This window comes from Ziziphus jujuba, chromosome 2 (assembly GCF_031755915.1).
Source record: "Ziziphus jujuba cultivar Dongzao chromosome 2, ASM3175591v1".
NCBI lineage: Eukaryota > Viridiplantae > Streptophyta > Magnoliopsida > Rosales > Rhamnaceae > Ziziphus > Ziziphus jujuba.
This window is the reverse complement of record NC_083380.1, coordinates 24,156,173-24,171,323: the sequence shown is the minus strand read 5'-3', so window position 1 is coordinate 24,171,323 and position 15,151 is coordinate 24,156,173. Positions and strand designations below refer to the sequence as shown.

The window sequence follows — 15,151 nt, the reverse complement described above, 5'->3', positions numbered from 1 at the left end:
GGGATTGACACCATCTCTATTGGGTTTTCACCACCCTCCTCCGGCAGAGCTGCTGAAATCCGAGCATGTACCAACTCCGCATTGACAAAGGTTACCCGGATTCCTGGATCAGCAAGTCGCTGTGACAGCTTCATGAGAGGTCCTACATGGCCCTGTGTAGGGTATGCTATTGCTGGAACATGAGAACACTTGCCCATGGCAAATATCTAACAGGGGAAGTTGTAATTATCTTCACGCTTTTCAGGTGACATTTATATATATGAGCATTTTGTATAATTTGGTGACCCTCCATGTGAAAGCTTTGTTGTTGTAGTTTTCAGCGTCTTTTAGAGAACTAGTATTTGAATGGAAGTTTCAATTGGTGCCGTCCTCTCACATTAATAAAAAGTCTACAGATATGGATATTCTGTTGCTAGAACTAGATATCCCTTTTTCTCTCCCTCCCTCTCTCACTCTCTCTCTCTCCCTCTCCCTCTCTAAATTCATATAACTTGCCCTTCTTCTTCTTTTTTTTTTTTTTTTTTTTTTTTCCTGGTAACAATGAAATTTTTATTGTTTTATTTGCTATTATATAATTGAGTTAATGATTATTTCCAAAAGAAGCCACAGTGGTGTCTAAAAGTTTTTCGTTAATCTCTAACTGCATAGTTATTGCAATATTATCAATTCATAAAATATTTAGAATGCTCCTAATAAAAAATTACATCAACTAATTTGACCACTCCTACAGAGCACAGGCAAAAACATCTTGTTTATGGGAAGGTTAGAGCCTTTTAGAGGCAAACCATTTCCTTTAAAAAATCTATATACATACATATATTATTAACAAGCAACAAAAAAGCTAATTTGAACACTGACCAAAATTTAAAGCTTGACGAATTTGAACAAGTTTATCACTATTCATCTACATCACCATGTTTAGACTGCTTTTTTTTCTTTTTCTTTTTTTTTTCCCAATCATTTTTTTACTTTGAGATCAAGCCATTAGCCATCAATGTTGCAATTAGTATACTTTAACATTTTTATTTTATTTTATTTTATTTTATATTTGGGGAAGGACAGCACCCTTTTTAAAGACCGTTAGGAAAGAATGCCATAAGAAACAGATCAACTGCAGAATCACCAAAGAGGTAAAATGGAATTTCCAAACCTGAGATGCTAACTTTGTCTTCATATTTGAGAATCAAATTTCAACATTTCTCTCTAAATCAAAGAAACTACGAGTCAAAATATAAGGAAACCTTATTATATTACATCCAATCTCTGATCCATGGAATCTCAACTTTTGGTTGGTGGCCGAGGCCCCAGGTAGTTTGTCACCAATCCCATAACAGCAAACCTGGTTTTAAGCATATAAAAAAATAAATAAAAAAAAAAAAAAAAAATAGAAGTAGTAGGAAAAGGAAAACATAAACAAATGTGTTTCAGCATGTGAAAACCAATATGACCACTATTGCAGAACAAAAAGAATGCAAAAACCAATCAAGCAAACACATGAAGGCCAATCGGATACTGGCTATTATTGACCCCTTAAAAGTGATTTTAAAATAATTAAAGTCTCCATAAATATATATATATAGATAGAGGTAAAAAGGATCAACGGTCTAAAATCTTAATAGAGGTTGAACTTTCATTTTCTTCAAGAATGCAACTAGATACCCAAGATCAGACTCTCATATCCTTACAACTTCACTTACACGAGCTACCTATTGCCAAAAATCCCCCAGAAGGTATCTTAACTATATTTCTCACAAGGAAACAGAGTACAAAAAGCAATGATTCCTTTGCAACTCTCAATTGTCATCAAGATCAATTACCTAAAAATGCTGAATACAAACATACAATCCAATATTCTAGCGCGCATATTTTCTGTCAGGTTAAAAATCTTTGCATGCCCTACATATAGATGAGCTTCCTTGGTGTTTTGCTTAGGGAGGAGCTCACAATATCCATTGTGGCACCACTTCCTAAAGATAATCAAAAGACAAAAACTTACAAGAAATTTCTTACAAACAGAATTAGTCGGATAAGAGCAACTCTAGCCATTGCCCACTAAGGTATATATGAATCTGGCAGCCAATTTGAATTTGGTTGAAATAAAATCACTTTTTTTTTTTTTTTTCTCTAATTAAATCCCCAAACCAATATGTCTCAACTCTCATAGCTCCCTTATACTATACTGAAATTCCCCTTTCAACAGTTCTCTGCCCACAATACCAAGCTTGGTTCATTATGGAACCCTGAATTGCAGTGCATGGTTAAATGGCTCAATTTTAATCACCTATTTGTAATCCATTCACCACCTAAAATTCAATTCCTAATCAATTCTCTCTCCCATTTTGGAGATTGTACATACAATTATTTAAATTATTATATATATATAATGTAAATAAATTTCATGGTAACTGAGTAGAAGATCAAAATTATGTATTATATATATAAATGCAGAGAAAAAGCCAAACTTACATCATGGCCATGGAGACCTGTTTTAGATCGGTTTCGATGTTTCTCATGTTCGCAAGCGATTGGGCACAGAATATGATGGCAAGCCAAGAGCTCAGCTTGTACTGCAAAAATTTTTAAAAAATAATAAAAAAATAAAAATTTAATTAAACAAAATGAATCTCAATATTACCCAAAAGAAAATAATAGGATTCAAAGATTTATGGATCTGAAAATCAACAAAAATAACTAAAAATATAAAAATAAAAATAAAAATAAAAATGAAAAAAATCGAAATGGGTTTCCAGATTCAGACCCTGAACATGACACCAGCAACACCGAACATGACGGCGATGAATCCGGAGTAATCGACGGGCAGATCCTGAGGAGCCACCGGCTGCGGAACGTAGGGCCTCGCCGCCGATGGCAGCCGAGGATCGTTGGCGTTCGATGCGTTCCCATGAGACGACATCGTTCGGTTTCTGTGAGTTCGTAAATCGCACCCGAACTTTTGCAAATTGACTCTTTGTATGAGTTTATACCCATGTGGGCGACTTCAACTGGCCCTCCGATCCAAGATATATATTTATCAATATTTTTTTTTATAGCGGTGACACCAAAATGTCTATTATAATTATTTTATATATATATATATATATATATATATTTTTTCCATGTATATATGGACTAAAAAAAAAAAAGAATGGGAAATAAAATGGTAATGCCAAAAAATAGAAAAACAATTTGTGTGTTAATTTAAATATACATGGGTTAAAAAAAATTACGAATGGAAAATAAAAATGGTGATGCTAAAAAACAAAACAGAAAAGCAGTTTGGTCTGTTAGATTATATGATTGTATTTGAGCCATTAAAAATAAGTTATATGTTTTGTATTGAATAGCATGGCTAGTGCAAATAGTTAGTTAACGGGTTTTGAATATTAGCAAATGAGTTGAAGAAAACTTTGGTCGAAAACATCTTTTGCTTGAAAACTTTCCGTGGCTAATAGGAAGTTTGGCTAATCTCTTCGCCAATGAAAAGGGCAAACCAAATTTTGATCCTCGATAATTAAGTTTTTTTTTAGTCATTGACTAAATAAATATTTTAATTATCAGTCGACATCCAATCTGAAAATTATAATTGAATCGGATCAGAATTTAAAATACCTAACATAAAAAACTGATAGCCAAATAAATAAAAGTTGAGCTAAATTGAATTTTTTGATATGGTTAATGATAAAGATCTATTTGGATTAAAATTATTATATGTATGGGCATCTAAAACTATAAATACAAGCTTCATGAGTCAAAAAAACACACTCCTAGCCCTTCAACAAACAACTTTTCCTCATGGATTTTTTTTTATTATTTATTATTTTTGTTTTTTTTTTTTTACCACTTCACTATTCTTAGCTTTAACTTTGCTATTAGTTTTTTTTTTTTTTTAGATTTTTCTTATTTCTCTAGTCTTTAATTTAGTTTTCTTCATTGTTACATTTTATTCTTAATTATTGAAGTTCTTTAATTTATGCATTAAAAAGAATCTATTAAGATTGTTATTGTTTTTTATTCCTTAACAGAGTTGTTTGAGTCAAATTATTTGCATAGTTATTTTTGTTTTTACTTTCTTTTTTTTTTCTTTTCCCCCTCAAATTTAGAGTTGGCACACTTGCATACAAAAACTTACAAGTTATTTTAACCAAATATATTTTTGGCATGCCCCATGGGACTTAACTGAGTTTTAAAGTGTTGAATATGACAATGAAGACTAGATCAAAGAACAATCACTTTGTTGATGAACATGGCCATGGTGGCCAACGTTTAGAGAAAGCTGTTGAAGATGAAGTCTCTATTAAAGAATCCATTATCAAATCATTTCGTAAATCAATTAACAAATTGACTCGTGAAATGAAAGAGAACCAAAATTTGTTTTTTGACTAATTGACTAAAGAATTTAATGGCTACATGGAAACTATGATTTGAAGATGCAAATACCATCTCAGGCCATTCAAGCCGCAACTGAAGAAATCAAATTAGTTTGCATCAAAAGACAAGCTAAACTTAGAGTTGAAAGTGCCCCATTGGCCAATCAAGATATGGCTGGGTGTTGTGGTTCTCTGACCACTATAGAAAATAAATATGAGAAGAAAAATAAAAGAATTCTATTACTCTCTTGAAATATAATACAAAATAAAGAACTTCTCTTACATGGATTCTCACGTGAAATCTCTCTTTTTTCTATCAAACTCTCTTCTGGAGTTTTAACTCTTCTCTTAAGCTCTTTCTGGAGTCTTAAACACTCTCTTTGGGAGTTTATACAACACTCTCAACACTCCTCACTTGGGATGATATTGAGATGGATTAAATTGATTAATGCAATGGGTAGAGCCTATTTATAAGCTCACAAGGTTGGTTGCATGTCATAGTTTTTCAATCAGTTCAGACATTGCACATCGACCTCTGATAGTTGCTCACAATTGTTGAGCAAATTTTACGCTAAAGTTACAGGAGCTACTGTCAACAATGGTGAGTCGTAGCAGTGCGACTGGCTTTACACTGTGGCAGTGGGGCTGGACATCACAATTCTCCCCCTCCAGCCGCATTTAAAATTGATTGTCATCTACCATCCATTCCGGCTATGTCTCTGCACAGCTTAAGCTTCTTTTAAGTACCAACTTTTGTTAACATGTCTATTGGATTCTCCTTTGTATGAATCTTCATTAGTTTTGGCAACTATTGTTCTATTACTTTGCGTATCCGATGATAGCGAATATCAATATGCTTTGTACAGGAATGATACATCGAGTTTTTGCTCAAATCTATGGCACTTTAATAGTCACAATGTATCTTGCAGTCTTCTTGTTTGATGCCCAATTTTGTGAGAAAATGCTTTAACCATGACATTTCCTTACCTGCTTCTGCTATAGCAATGTACTCTGCTTCTGTAGTTGATAAAGCAACATACTTCTGCAATCTTGACTGCCATGACATAGCTCCCCCTACAAAAGTGTAGAGATAACCTGATGTAAACTTTCTATTATCAAGGTCTTCGACCATATCTGCATCTGTATTGCCTTCTAGGACTGGATCACTTCGACCATAGCACAAACATCACTTTTGTTAGAGAATCATGGGAACTTGTTAGCCATAAACAAGCCAAACCCGAGACCAAGTCTAATGCCTTGGCCAAGAAACAACTTCCTTAGTTTGGTTTGTATTTCGTTTTGGTAGTTTAGTAAATCATTTTGTGTTGTATTCTAGGCTTGTTAAGTTGTTTCATAAAGACACCAAAATGTGTTATTTAATATGTATTAGCCAAATTAGAGTGTTAGAAGCTTAGGGAAATGAAGCACCTTGATGACATGGAAAGCACCTTGGTGATTAAGATGGTGACATGGAAGCTCCTAGGTGACATGGAACCAAACCATTCGGCCTCTCTCTCATCCAATGCATGGAAGGACATGTGTCATCATGCATGAGAACTACTTCAACATGAAGCACCAAATGAGGTAGCAACACTTGTCAACAAACCATGAAGCATGTGGCAAAGTTACTTCACACATGTGTTTTGCTTATCCATGAAGGACTTGTTTTGTATTGGTGTTTAGAACCAGCAATGGTGTGATTTCACACCTATTTTGTATGCTATAAGTATGTATTACATCTAAATGAATATTGTATTGAATTTTGGAGAAAATACCTTAGTTTCCACTTTGAAACCAAGAGAATCAAAACTGGCCAAAACTGGAAAATTTTCTAGTAGCTTAACCAAAGCAAGTCGAGATCACCTAAAACTCCAAATCAATTTTTAAACATAAAACCTTGTTCTCTTTAGCTTAAGCTTGCCCTAATCCTTTCAGCTTTGACATACCTTTAAGATACCTGAGAATCCACTTGACTGCTTCCCAGTGTTTCTTTCCAAGATTTGAAAGAAATCTGCTCACAACATCTACTACATGAGCAATGTTTGGTCTAGTACACACCATTGCATACATCAGACTTCTTACTGCTGAAGAATATGGTACTGAAGCCATCTCCTCTATCTCTTCTTTGGATGAGTGGCACAATCTCTTACTCAACTTGAAATGATTTACAAGTGGAATGTTGACTGGTTTGGCTTTATCCATGTTGAATCTCTTTAGCACTCGTTCAACATACTTATCCTGAGATAGCCATAACCTTTTGTTTTTCCTATCTCGTATTATTTGCATTCCAAAAATTGGTCCTAAATCTGTCATATCAAAGGACTTAGACAATTCCTTCTTCAGCTGAATAATTTTCATTGCATCTTGTCCAACAATCAATATATTGTCCACATATAGTAAAAGTGCAATGCAGTTTCCATCTGGAAATTTTTGAATATAAATATACTGGTCTGCTGCAGTCCTTTTATAACCTTGACTCACCATAAAAGAGTCAAACTTCTTGTACCATTGTCTTAGTGCTTGCTTGAGGCCATACAAACTTTTCTTCAAGTAACATTGTCTTGGTGCTTGCTTAAGGCCATACAAACTTTTATTCAGCTTGCAAACGAGGTTTTCTTTCCCTGAATCCTCAAATCCTTCTGGCTGCTCCATGTAGATTTCCTCATGTAAATCACTGTGAAGAAATGCTGTCTTCACATCCATCTGTTCAGGGTCTAGATTTAGACTTGCTACTAAACCAAAAATGACTCGAATTGAAGTCATTTTTACCAGTGAAAAACCTCATCAAAGTCAATTCCTTTCTTCTAAAGAAATCCTTTGACCACCAATTGAGTTTTGTGTTTCACCACCCTTCCACTATCATCTTTATTGAGCTTGAACACCCATTTATTCTTTAGTGCTTTCTTTCCCGTTGGTAGCTTAACCAACTTATAAGTATGATTTTTCTGTAAAGATTCCATCTAAACTTACAGTGCTTGCAGCCATTTTTCTTTGTCTTGATGAGAAATAACTTCTTGGAAAATCTCTGGCTCCCCCTCTTCAATAAGCAGAATACACTCAGATTCTGGAAATCTCTTTGATGGAAGTCAGCCTCACTCAAATCTACGAACTTATAAACCATTGGTTTTCGAAGGTCTACCATCATCTAATCGTTGCGATGGCTCTGCATCTTCTTGAGAGGATTGAGTCTTCCTCTACTCAATGTCCCCTTTTTCCTCTTGGTCTGCTTCGAGCATCTCTTCATGCACCTCATTATCCTCTGCGGCTATTTATGTTGGTGCTGGATTAGGACCAAAATCCTCAACATTAGAACTATGATTAAGAGGTATCTACTTTTAATAACTTTTTTTTTTCAGGTCCCATAATCTGTATCCAAATTCTTCATCTCCATATGTTATAAAGATGCATGGAGTAGATCTTGCATCAAGCTTCTGTCTGAGCTCCTTAGATACATATACATAAGCTAAACAACCAAACACTTTTAAGTGAGAGTAGGAGGGAATCTTACCCGACCACATTTTCTCTGGAATTTCAAAATTCAATGGTACTGACATTGATCTATTGAGCAAATAGCAAGCGGCATGAATAGCTTCTCCCTAGAATGGCTTTGATAGCTTAGCCGTACTGATCATACTTCTGACCATTTCCATAATTGTCCGGTTCATTCTCTCGATTACTCTGTTATGTTGTGGGGTGTATGGGACCGTCTTCTCATATCAAATGCCATGTCTTTTGTAGTAGGCATCAAACTCCTTGGAAGTATACTCACCTCCATTATCTGAGTGGAGACATTTAAGATTCTTTCCTATTTCATGCTCTATCATCGCATGAAATAGTTTGAAGTAATCTAATACTTGATCATTTTTGTTTAAGAAATATACCCACACCTTCCGAGAAGTATCATCAATAAAGGTCAGGAAATACCTGTTGCCACCTACTGACACCACCTCCATAGGACCATAAACATCAAAATGTACCAGACTTAGCAACTCTGATCTCTTCGATGCAGAAGAACTGAAAGAAACTATACATTACTTACCGAACAAGCAGTGACTAAATGGATCTAATGCAGCATCCTTGCAAACATTGATAACCTTCTTCTTGTCAGAGTAGATAATCATTTTTCACTCATGTGATCGATTTTCTGGTGCCACAGATTTTGGGATGCCTCACTTTCCTCAATGTTGATGCTGGCTACACATATCTTCACATAAGTCTCATACAACATTCTACAAGTATATGACCGAGTAACAACTATAGCACCTTTCATCATTTTCCATGTGCCTTTATTGAAATGGTTTCATATCCTTGTTTGTTTAAGGCTACTCCCGAAAGTAGATTAAACCAAAGGTCTGGAACATGATGGAAATCCTTTAAAGTAATTGTACAACCAACATTCATTTTTACCTAAACATCACTAGTTCCCACAATGTTTGCGAAATTGGAACTTTCCATCTTTACCGTACCAAAATCTCCTGCTTTGTACATTTTGAAGAAATCTCTGTGTGGAGTGACATGGTAGGATGCTACAGTATCAACTATCTTGGGTTGATATATGAAGGCATGTCACTTCTTGGGTGGAGCAAAGCACCACTTCTCCTGTAACAATGACTAGTATCTCTCTATCCTTCTTCGGCTGATTTCCTTGGAGTCTCTGTTCTCTTTACAACTTTCTACAGTCTTCTTCATGTGACCCTCCAAGCCATAATAATAACATTTCTATGATGATTTTCTTTCCATTTGTAGATTTGCCTCTGCTTTTGCTCCTGCCTCTCCCTCTATCTCAAGCACCTCTTTGCTATCTTTCTCTCTCTGTGATGAGGGCATGTTATTGGTAAATGCTAATGTCCTGTCTCCCAGCCTCTTCATTGAATAGGGCATCCTTAACCATAGACATAGTAAGTTTTCCATTTGGAGTCGAATTGCTGAGAGAGACTACCAACATCTTCTAACTATCTAGAAGAGAGCTTAGAAGTAGGAGAGCCTGATCCTCATCTCCTAGTTGGTAATCCATAGCAGATAGTTGATTTACCAAGTTCTAGAACTCACTAGTATGCTTGGCTACAGAAGCTCCAATATGTAATTTTAAATTTACTAATCGCTTAAGCAACAATGCTTTATTCTGAGAAGTCTTGGTTTGATACATGTCTTCTAATTTCTTCAAGAGGACATATGCGTCCATTTCCTTTGCGACATGATGGAAGATACTGTGGTCGATCCATTGTCTGATCTAACTGATTATTTTTTTTATTTAATTTCTTCCATTCTACTTCTTTGCTAGATCGGAGTTTACTCCTTTAGCTTCTATAGGATCAAACAAATCCTTACAATTGAGGAGATTTTCCATCCGAGCTCTCCAAAGTGTATAATTTGTGGCCGTGAGCTTAACTATAGCTCTTGAAGATGATTCTTCCATTGACATTTTGTTTTACAATGGCTTGATAAAAAATAGATCTAAATTTGGCAAAACAGAGGTAACCGTTGCATTCGGAACGGCAAAAAATGGTGGACTCAACTTTTTTGGGGTCCAAAAATCCAATTTCCAAAAATTCTGGGGTCAAACTATAAATATAGAATCTACAATGGTCAATTTGCAATTTTGGGAAATATATGGGCTATTTCGTAATCTCAAAAAGTTTTGATGATGTAGCCGATTGACTTGTCGACATGTGGCAGATGTTGTGTCCCTGATGTGGCTAATGTGTTAGTTGAGTGGTGATGATGGTGGTGAATGACATGCTCGTCTTCAACCTTTAGATGGCACGTGCGGCAAGTGTGGCGCATGGCTGGCTACAGAAAAGTTTGGGCGGCATGGTTAGGCACGTGCAAAGTCCCTTTTCTCTCCGGCTAATATTTTTTTTCTCGTCTTGTCGAGTAATTTCACCTGGTATTCTTAAATCTTGGGTTTGAGCAACTTTTCGAAACACCAATTTGAAGAATAGAGGCTCTGTTTCTTTAAATTTGGAATTTAAGCTCTCAACCTGGAGCTTTAATACAACTTGTTGTGGTTCTCTGAGAGAAGAAAAATAAAAGAATTTTATTACTCTCTTGAAATAGAATACAAAACAAAAAACTTCTCTCACATGGATTCTCGCATGGGATCTCTCTCTTTTCTATCAAACTCTTTCCTGGAGTTTTAATTTTTCTCTCAAGCTCTCTCTAGAGTCTTAAACACTCTCTCTGGGAGTTTATACAACACTCTCAACACTCTTCACTTAGATGATACTGAGATGCATTGAATTGATGAATGCAACAGGTAGAGCCTATATATAAGCTCACAAGGTTGGTTACATGTCTTAGTTTTTCAATCCGCTCTGACATTGAACACAACCTCTGACAGTTGCCAACAATTGTTGAGCAAATTTTACACTGAAGTTGCAAGAGCTATTGTCAACAATGGTGAGCTGTAGCAGTGCGGCTAGCTTCACACTGTGGTGATGCAGCTGGACTTCACATTGGGGACAAGCTATTGAATCATCTTCATCAGCTGAGAAAATTATGGGTAAGGGGCATAAAAGGAGTGACCAAGAAGGAAAATTTGACCAAGGAATTCAAGTTGGGCAACTTTACAAGAATTCAAAAAGGACAACTAACCACATTTGAAGGAACACAAGTTCAATCTTATGTTACATTAGCTAAGCAAGTCTCAATCGGGGGGCAGACTATTGAACTATTGGATAGCCAAGTGGCCAACTTGAATTTCAATTTCAACACATGTAGGCTTATAAAGCTACAATGAAAGGTATTAGGCCAATCAAACACGTGGCTAATCAAAAAGGAAGGATTGAACTTTATATACCACCACAACTCGTAACTAGATTCAACTTAGGGGGTGAAATCAATATGGCCAATGTTGAATGAATGAACACTATGATTATCATAGTTATGAACAATCAAAAATCCAAAGTATGTAGAATGACAATGGTCAAAGGCTGGACTGTAAAGCAATTAAAAGTCTCATTCATGAGATGGTCAACTAAGTAGCTATGAGGATTGGTTGATTGACTTATAAAGTCCTTATCCTAAAGAGTTTGACTATAAGAATTTTTTGAGTTTCAAAATTCTTGTTTCTACTTTATTTTTTGAGGAAGGAAATGAAACAACTATCGAGCATGCCAATTTATAATTCAATGTGGAGAAGTTGGCACCAATAACATTTGGAAGCTGAAGTTATTTGCTAATTCTCAAACCGGTTCAACTTTCTTCTTGGTATATTAATCTTTGACCTAATTCAATCTTTACTTGGCAACAAATGGAACAAAAGTTTCATGAGCAATTTTGTCATATTGAATTAGAGATGTCAATGGTTGATTTAACTAGGATTAATCAATAGGAAGATGAGTCCATTCAAAATTATTTAGCTAGTTTCAAAAAAGCCAAGGATAGATGTCATCTCAATATTCTTAAGCGGGAATTTGTGATATTGGTTCAAGGTAGGCTTAATTATAAGGTAAGGAAGAAGTTTGAAGGTATTGGATTCATAGATTTGTTTGAGGTGGTTTTCAAGTTAATTGTTATGAAGATATAATGAGGGAAGAGTATAGGAAAGCTTTCTCAAGATGTTTATTATGAAGACCCTAATTTTGATCTTTACACAACTAAGGCTAATAGTGATCAATTTAACATCAATGAGGTTGAGGTGGTAGGCATTCAACCATACATTTGCAAGGTTTAGTCAAGACCATTGAAAGCTTAAGTCCCTAACTTACTTTATGAATCAAGGAGCAACAAGTATTAACTAGAGAAAATATATAGTTTTGATACTTCAAAGGCTGTCCAAATATTGATTTTCTGTTGGCTAGGGAAATAATTCATTTATATGATGACTATATTGTACCATCGGCTAATGACCGTAAAGGAAAGACTTATTGCAAATGGCATAATAAATGGCCTCATTCCACTATTAATTGTTTTGTATTTTGAAATATTCAAGAGATGATTGACAAAGAGAGGAGTAGGATGAATGAGTGTGGTTGAACCTTGTGGCCAAGCTTATAGGCTATAAGAGAGACAACAACCAAGAAGTTATGGAAGGCGAAATGCTTATAAGCATTATTTGGCCAACCAAGGTGTTTTTCAATAATTGTTTTCTAATAGGCTTTCATGGAAGATGGTTAGATGAAAATGTTAAATTTTTATGATGGCTAGAGATGACTAGCTATGGTCATAATTGATAGTGGGCTAGCAATTAAACTTTGCAATAGCTGTTTATGTTTTGGAAAAGTAATTTGTCTAAGATAATGTGGTTGGAGCAAGTAAGTTGGAAAAAACATTATTATTTTGTTACTTTATTTTTTGCAAATAAAATAATAAAATGGGAGGCGATGTTTGGACCATAAAAAAATAAATATATATTTATTTTGTATTGAACAACTAGGCCATTGGAAGTGGTTGGTTAATGGGTTTTGAAAATTTATTGGCTAGTGGTTGAAGAAATGTTTGGCTAATAGCTTTTCAATTTGTGTGGCTGATGGATATCTTGGTGGATGCCTTAGCTAATGGCTTTTAGGAGTGCTAGGTTGATGCTTTAGCTAAAAGCTTTCTTAGCTAAAGACTTCCTTGGCTGAAAACTTGTTTGGCTAAAACTTGCTTGGCTGAAAATCTATTTGATTGAAAACTTCTTTAGCTGAAAACTCACTTGGTTGATTGAAAGTTTGGCTAATTAGAAAAGGTAAACCCAATTCTAGTAGCCAGGCCTCTTTTCTCTTTTCTAGTAGCTAAGTGTTTTTGTTTTTTTTTTTTTTCAATAGCCAAGCTATTTCTTTTGTTGACCATTGGTCAAGCTATTTTTTAGTTGTTGGCTAGCTAAATATTTTAGTTGTCTGGTGACACCTTAACTGAAATTTATGGTTGAGCTCGGTTAGAATTGAAAAAGAGACGTGACAAAAAAAACTTTAGTTAGAGGAACACACACGTACACCTTCAACAAACAACTTTTTTTCATGAAATCTTTTTAATTTTTTCTGTAATTTCATTGTTCTTAGTTTTAGCTTTTAGCTTAGCGTTACTTTTATTTTCTCTATCAATTTTTTTTTCTCTAGTATTTGATTTAGTTTTCTTCATAGTTACACTTTTATTCTCAGTTATTAAAGTCCTTTCTTTCAAGTGGTAAAAAAAAACTTTTAGGATTATTATTATTATTTTTTTTTTTTGTTTCGTGAATACAGTAGTTTAATTCAAGTCAGATTATTTGTGCATAGTTATTTTTCTTTTTACTCTTTTTTCCTTAAATTTAGATGTGGCACGCTTGCATACAAAAACTTACAGGATATTTTAACCAAACATATTTTTAGCATGCATGGCTGAAAAATAGTTTGGAATGAGATGAAAGAGAGTCAAAATTAATTTCAAAAATAAAAAATAACCCCAAGTTATTTTTTAATTTAAGTTTGGAATGGCTATTTTTTTGGCAAAATGTAATTCATCTAAAGGCATGTGGTATGGAGTAAGTAAGTTGAAAAAAAAACATTATTTATTTCATTACTTTATTTTTTGCAAATAGAACAATAAAATGGGAGACAATGTTTCGGCCAGAAAAAATAAGTTTATATCTATTTTGTTTCAAATAGCGTGGCTGGTGAAAGTGATTGGTTAATGAGTTTTGAAAATTTGTTGGCTAGTGGGTTGAAAAAAACTTGTTTAATTGAAAACATCTTTAAGTTGAAAACTTCCCTTAGCTAAAAGCTTATTTAGTTAATCAAAAGTTTGGTTAATGTCTTTGCCAATTAAAAAGGGTGGACTCAATTCTAGTAGCCAAGCCTTTTGTCACTTTTCTAGTATCTGAGTGTTTCCTTATTTATTTTATTTTATTTTATTTTTTTTCAATAGCCAAGCTATTTGTCCATTGGTCAATGAAAGAACATGTACTGGTGTGTAAAATAGGTATTGAGTTATTCACTAATATATAATATATTTATACAAGTTATAACCGGTTACAAGGGAATGAGATAAAGTAATACTAACAGCTCTACAAGATAAAGATATACGGAGATAAAGATAAGTATCGCCAATAGCAATTAGCTTGGATAAGTCTTAGCACTAGTAGCACATAAACCTTGAAGAATTGTTAGCTATTGTTGTTATTCTAACATCCCCTCTCAAACTAAGCTGGGTAGTTGTAAGGTCAGTTTGTCCCGTAGATGAAGAAACCGAGCTGAAGGAAGAATTTTGGTGAGTATATCAACTATTTAACTTGAGTTGGGAACATAGTTAACTTTCAGCTTGTTGAGAAGAACTCTATCATGTACAAAATGTATATCAATCTTGATATGTTTCATACATGCATAGAAAACTAGGTTGGAAGCCAAACAACCAGCTTCAACATTATCACACCACATGATAAGAACATGAGGAAGAGAAATTTGAAGCTCAAACAGTAAGCTCTGTATCTAAGCTAACTCTGCAGCACCATTTGCTAAGTCCCTGTACTCCGACTCGATACTAGAGTGAGCAACAACATCTTATTTGCAAGAGGACCAAGAAATAAGATTATTTCCAAAAAAGATACAATACCCACCAGTGGATCCAGCAACATTCGACACCCAATCAGCATCAGTGTAGCCATACAAAGAGAAAGTCCTTGAAGGAGTGATCTATAAGCCCATATGCATAAGGCCCTTTAAATACCATAAAACTCATGTACAGGCTGTCCAGTGAACCTCGATTGGATTGTGCATGAAGTGACTGAGTTTATTAACAATAAAGGCAAGCTTAGGCCATGTAATGAGCAGATAATGAAAGGCCCCAATGGTGTTGTGGTATTAAAAAGGATCCTTGAAAGGAGT

The 15,151-nt window shown here is 34.7% G+C and overlaps 1 protein-coding gene across 1 annotated transcript; it reads right to left on the bottom strand.

Moving 5' to 3' along the window:
• Positions 1 to 1,112: 1,112 nt before the first annotated feature.
• On the bottom strand, positions 1,113 to 3,023 carry LOC107410572 (protein Asterix). Its single transcript, XM_048474512.2, has 3 exons — positions 2,759 to 3,023; positions 2,467 to 2,567; positions 1,113 to 1,339 (listed from the first exon to the last, which is right to left on the bottom strand). The coding sequence occupies exons 1-3, from the start codon at positions 2,912 to 2,914 to the stop codon at positions 1,279 to 1,281; spliced, it is 318 nt and encodes a 105-aa protein (XP_048330469.1). The 5' UTR covers positions 2,915 to 3,023; the 3' UTR covers positions 1,113 to 1,278.
• Positions 3,024 to 15,151: the final 12,128 nt, after the last annotated feature.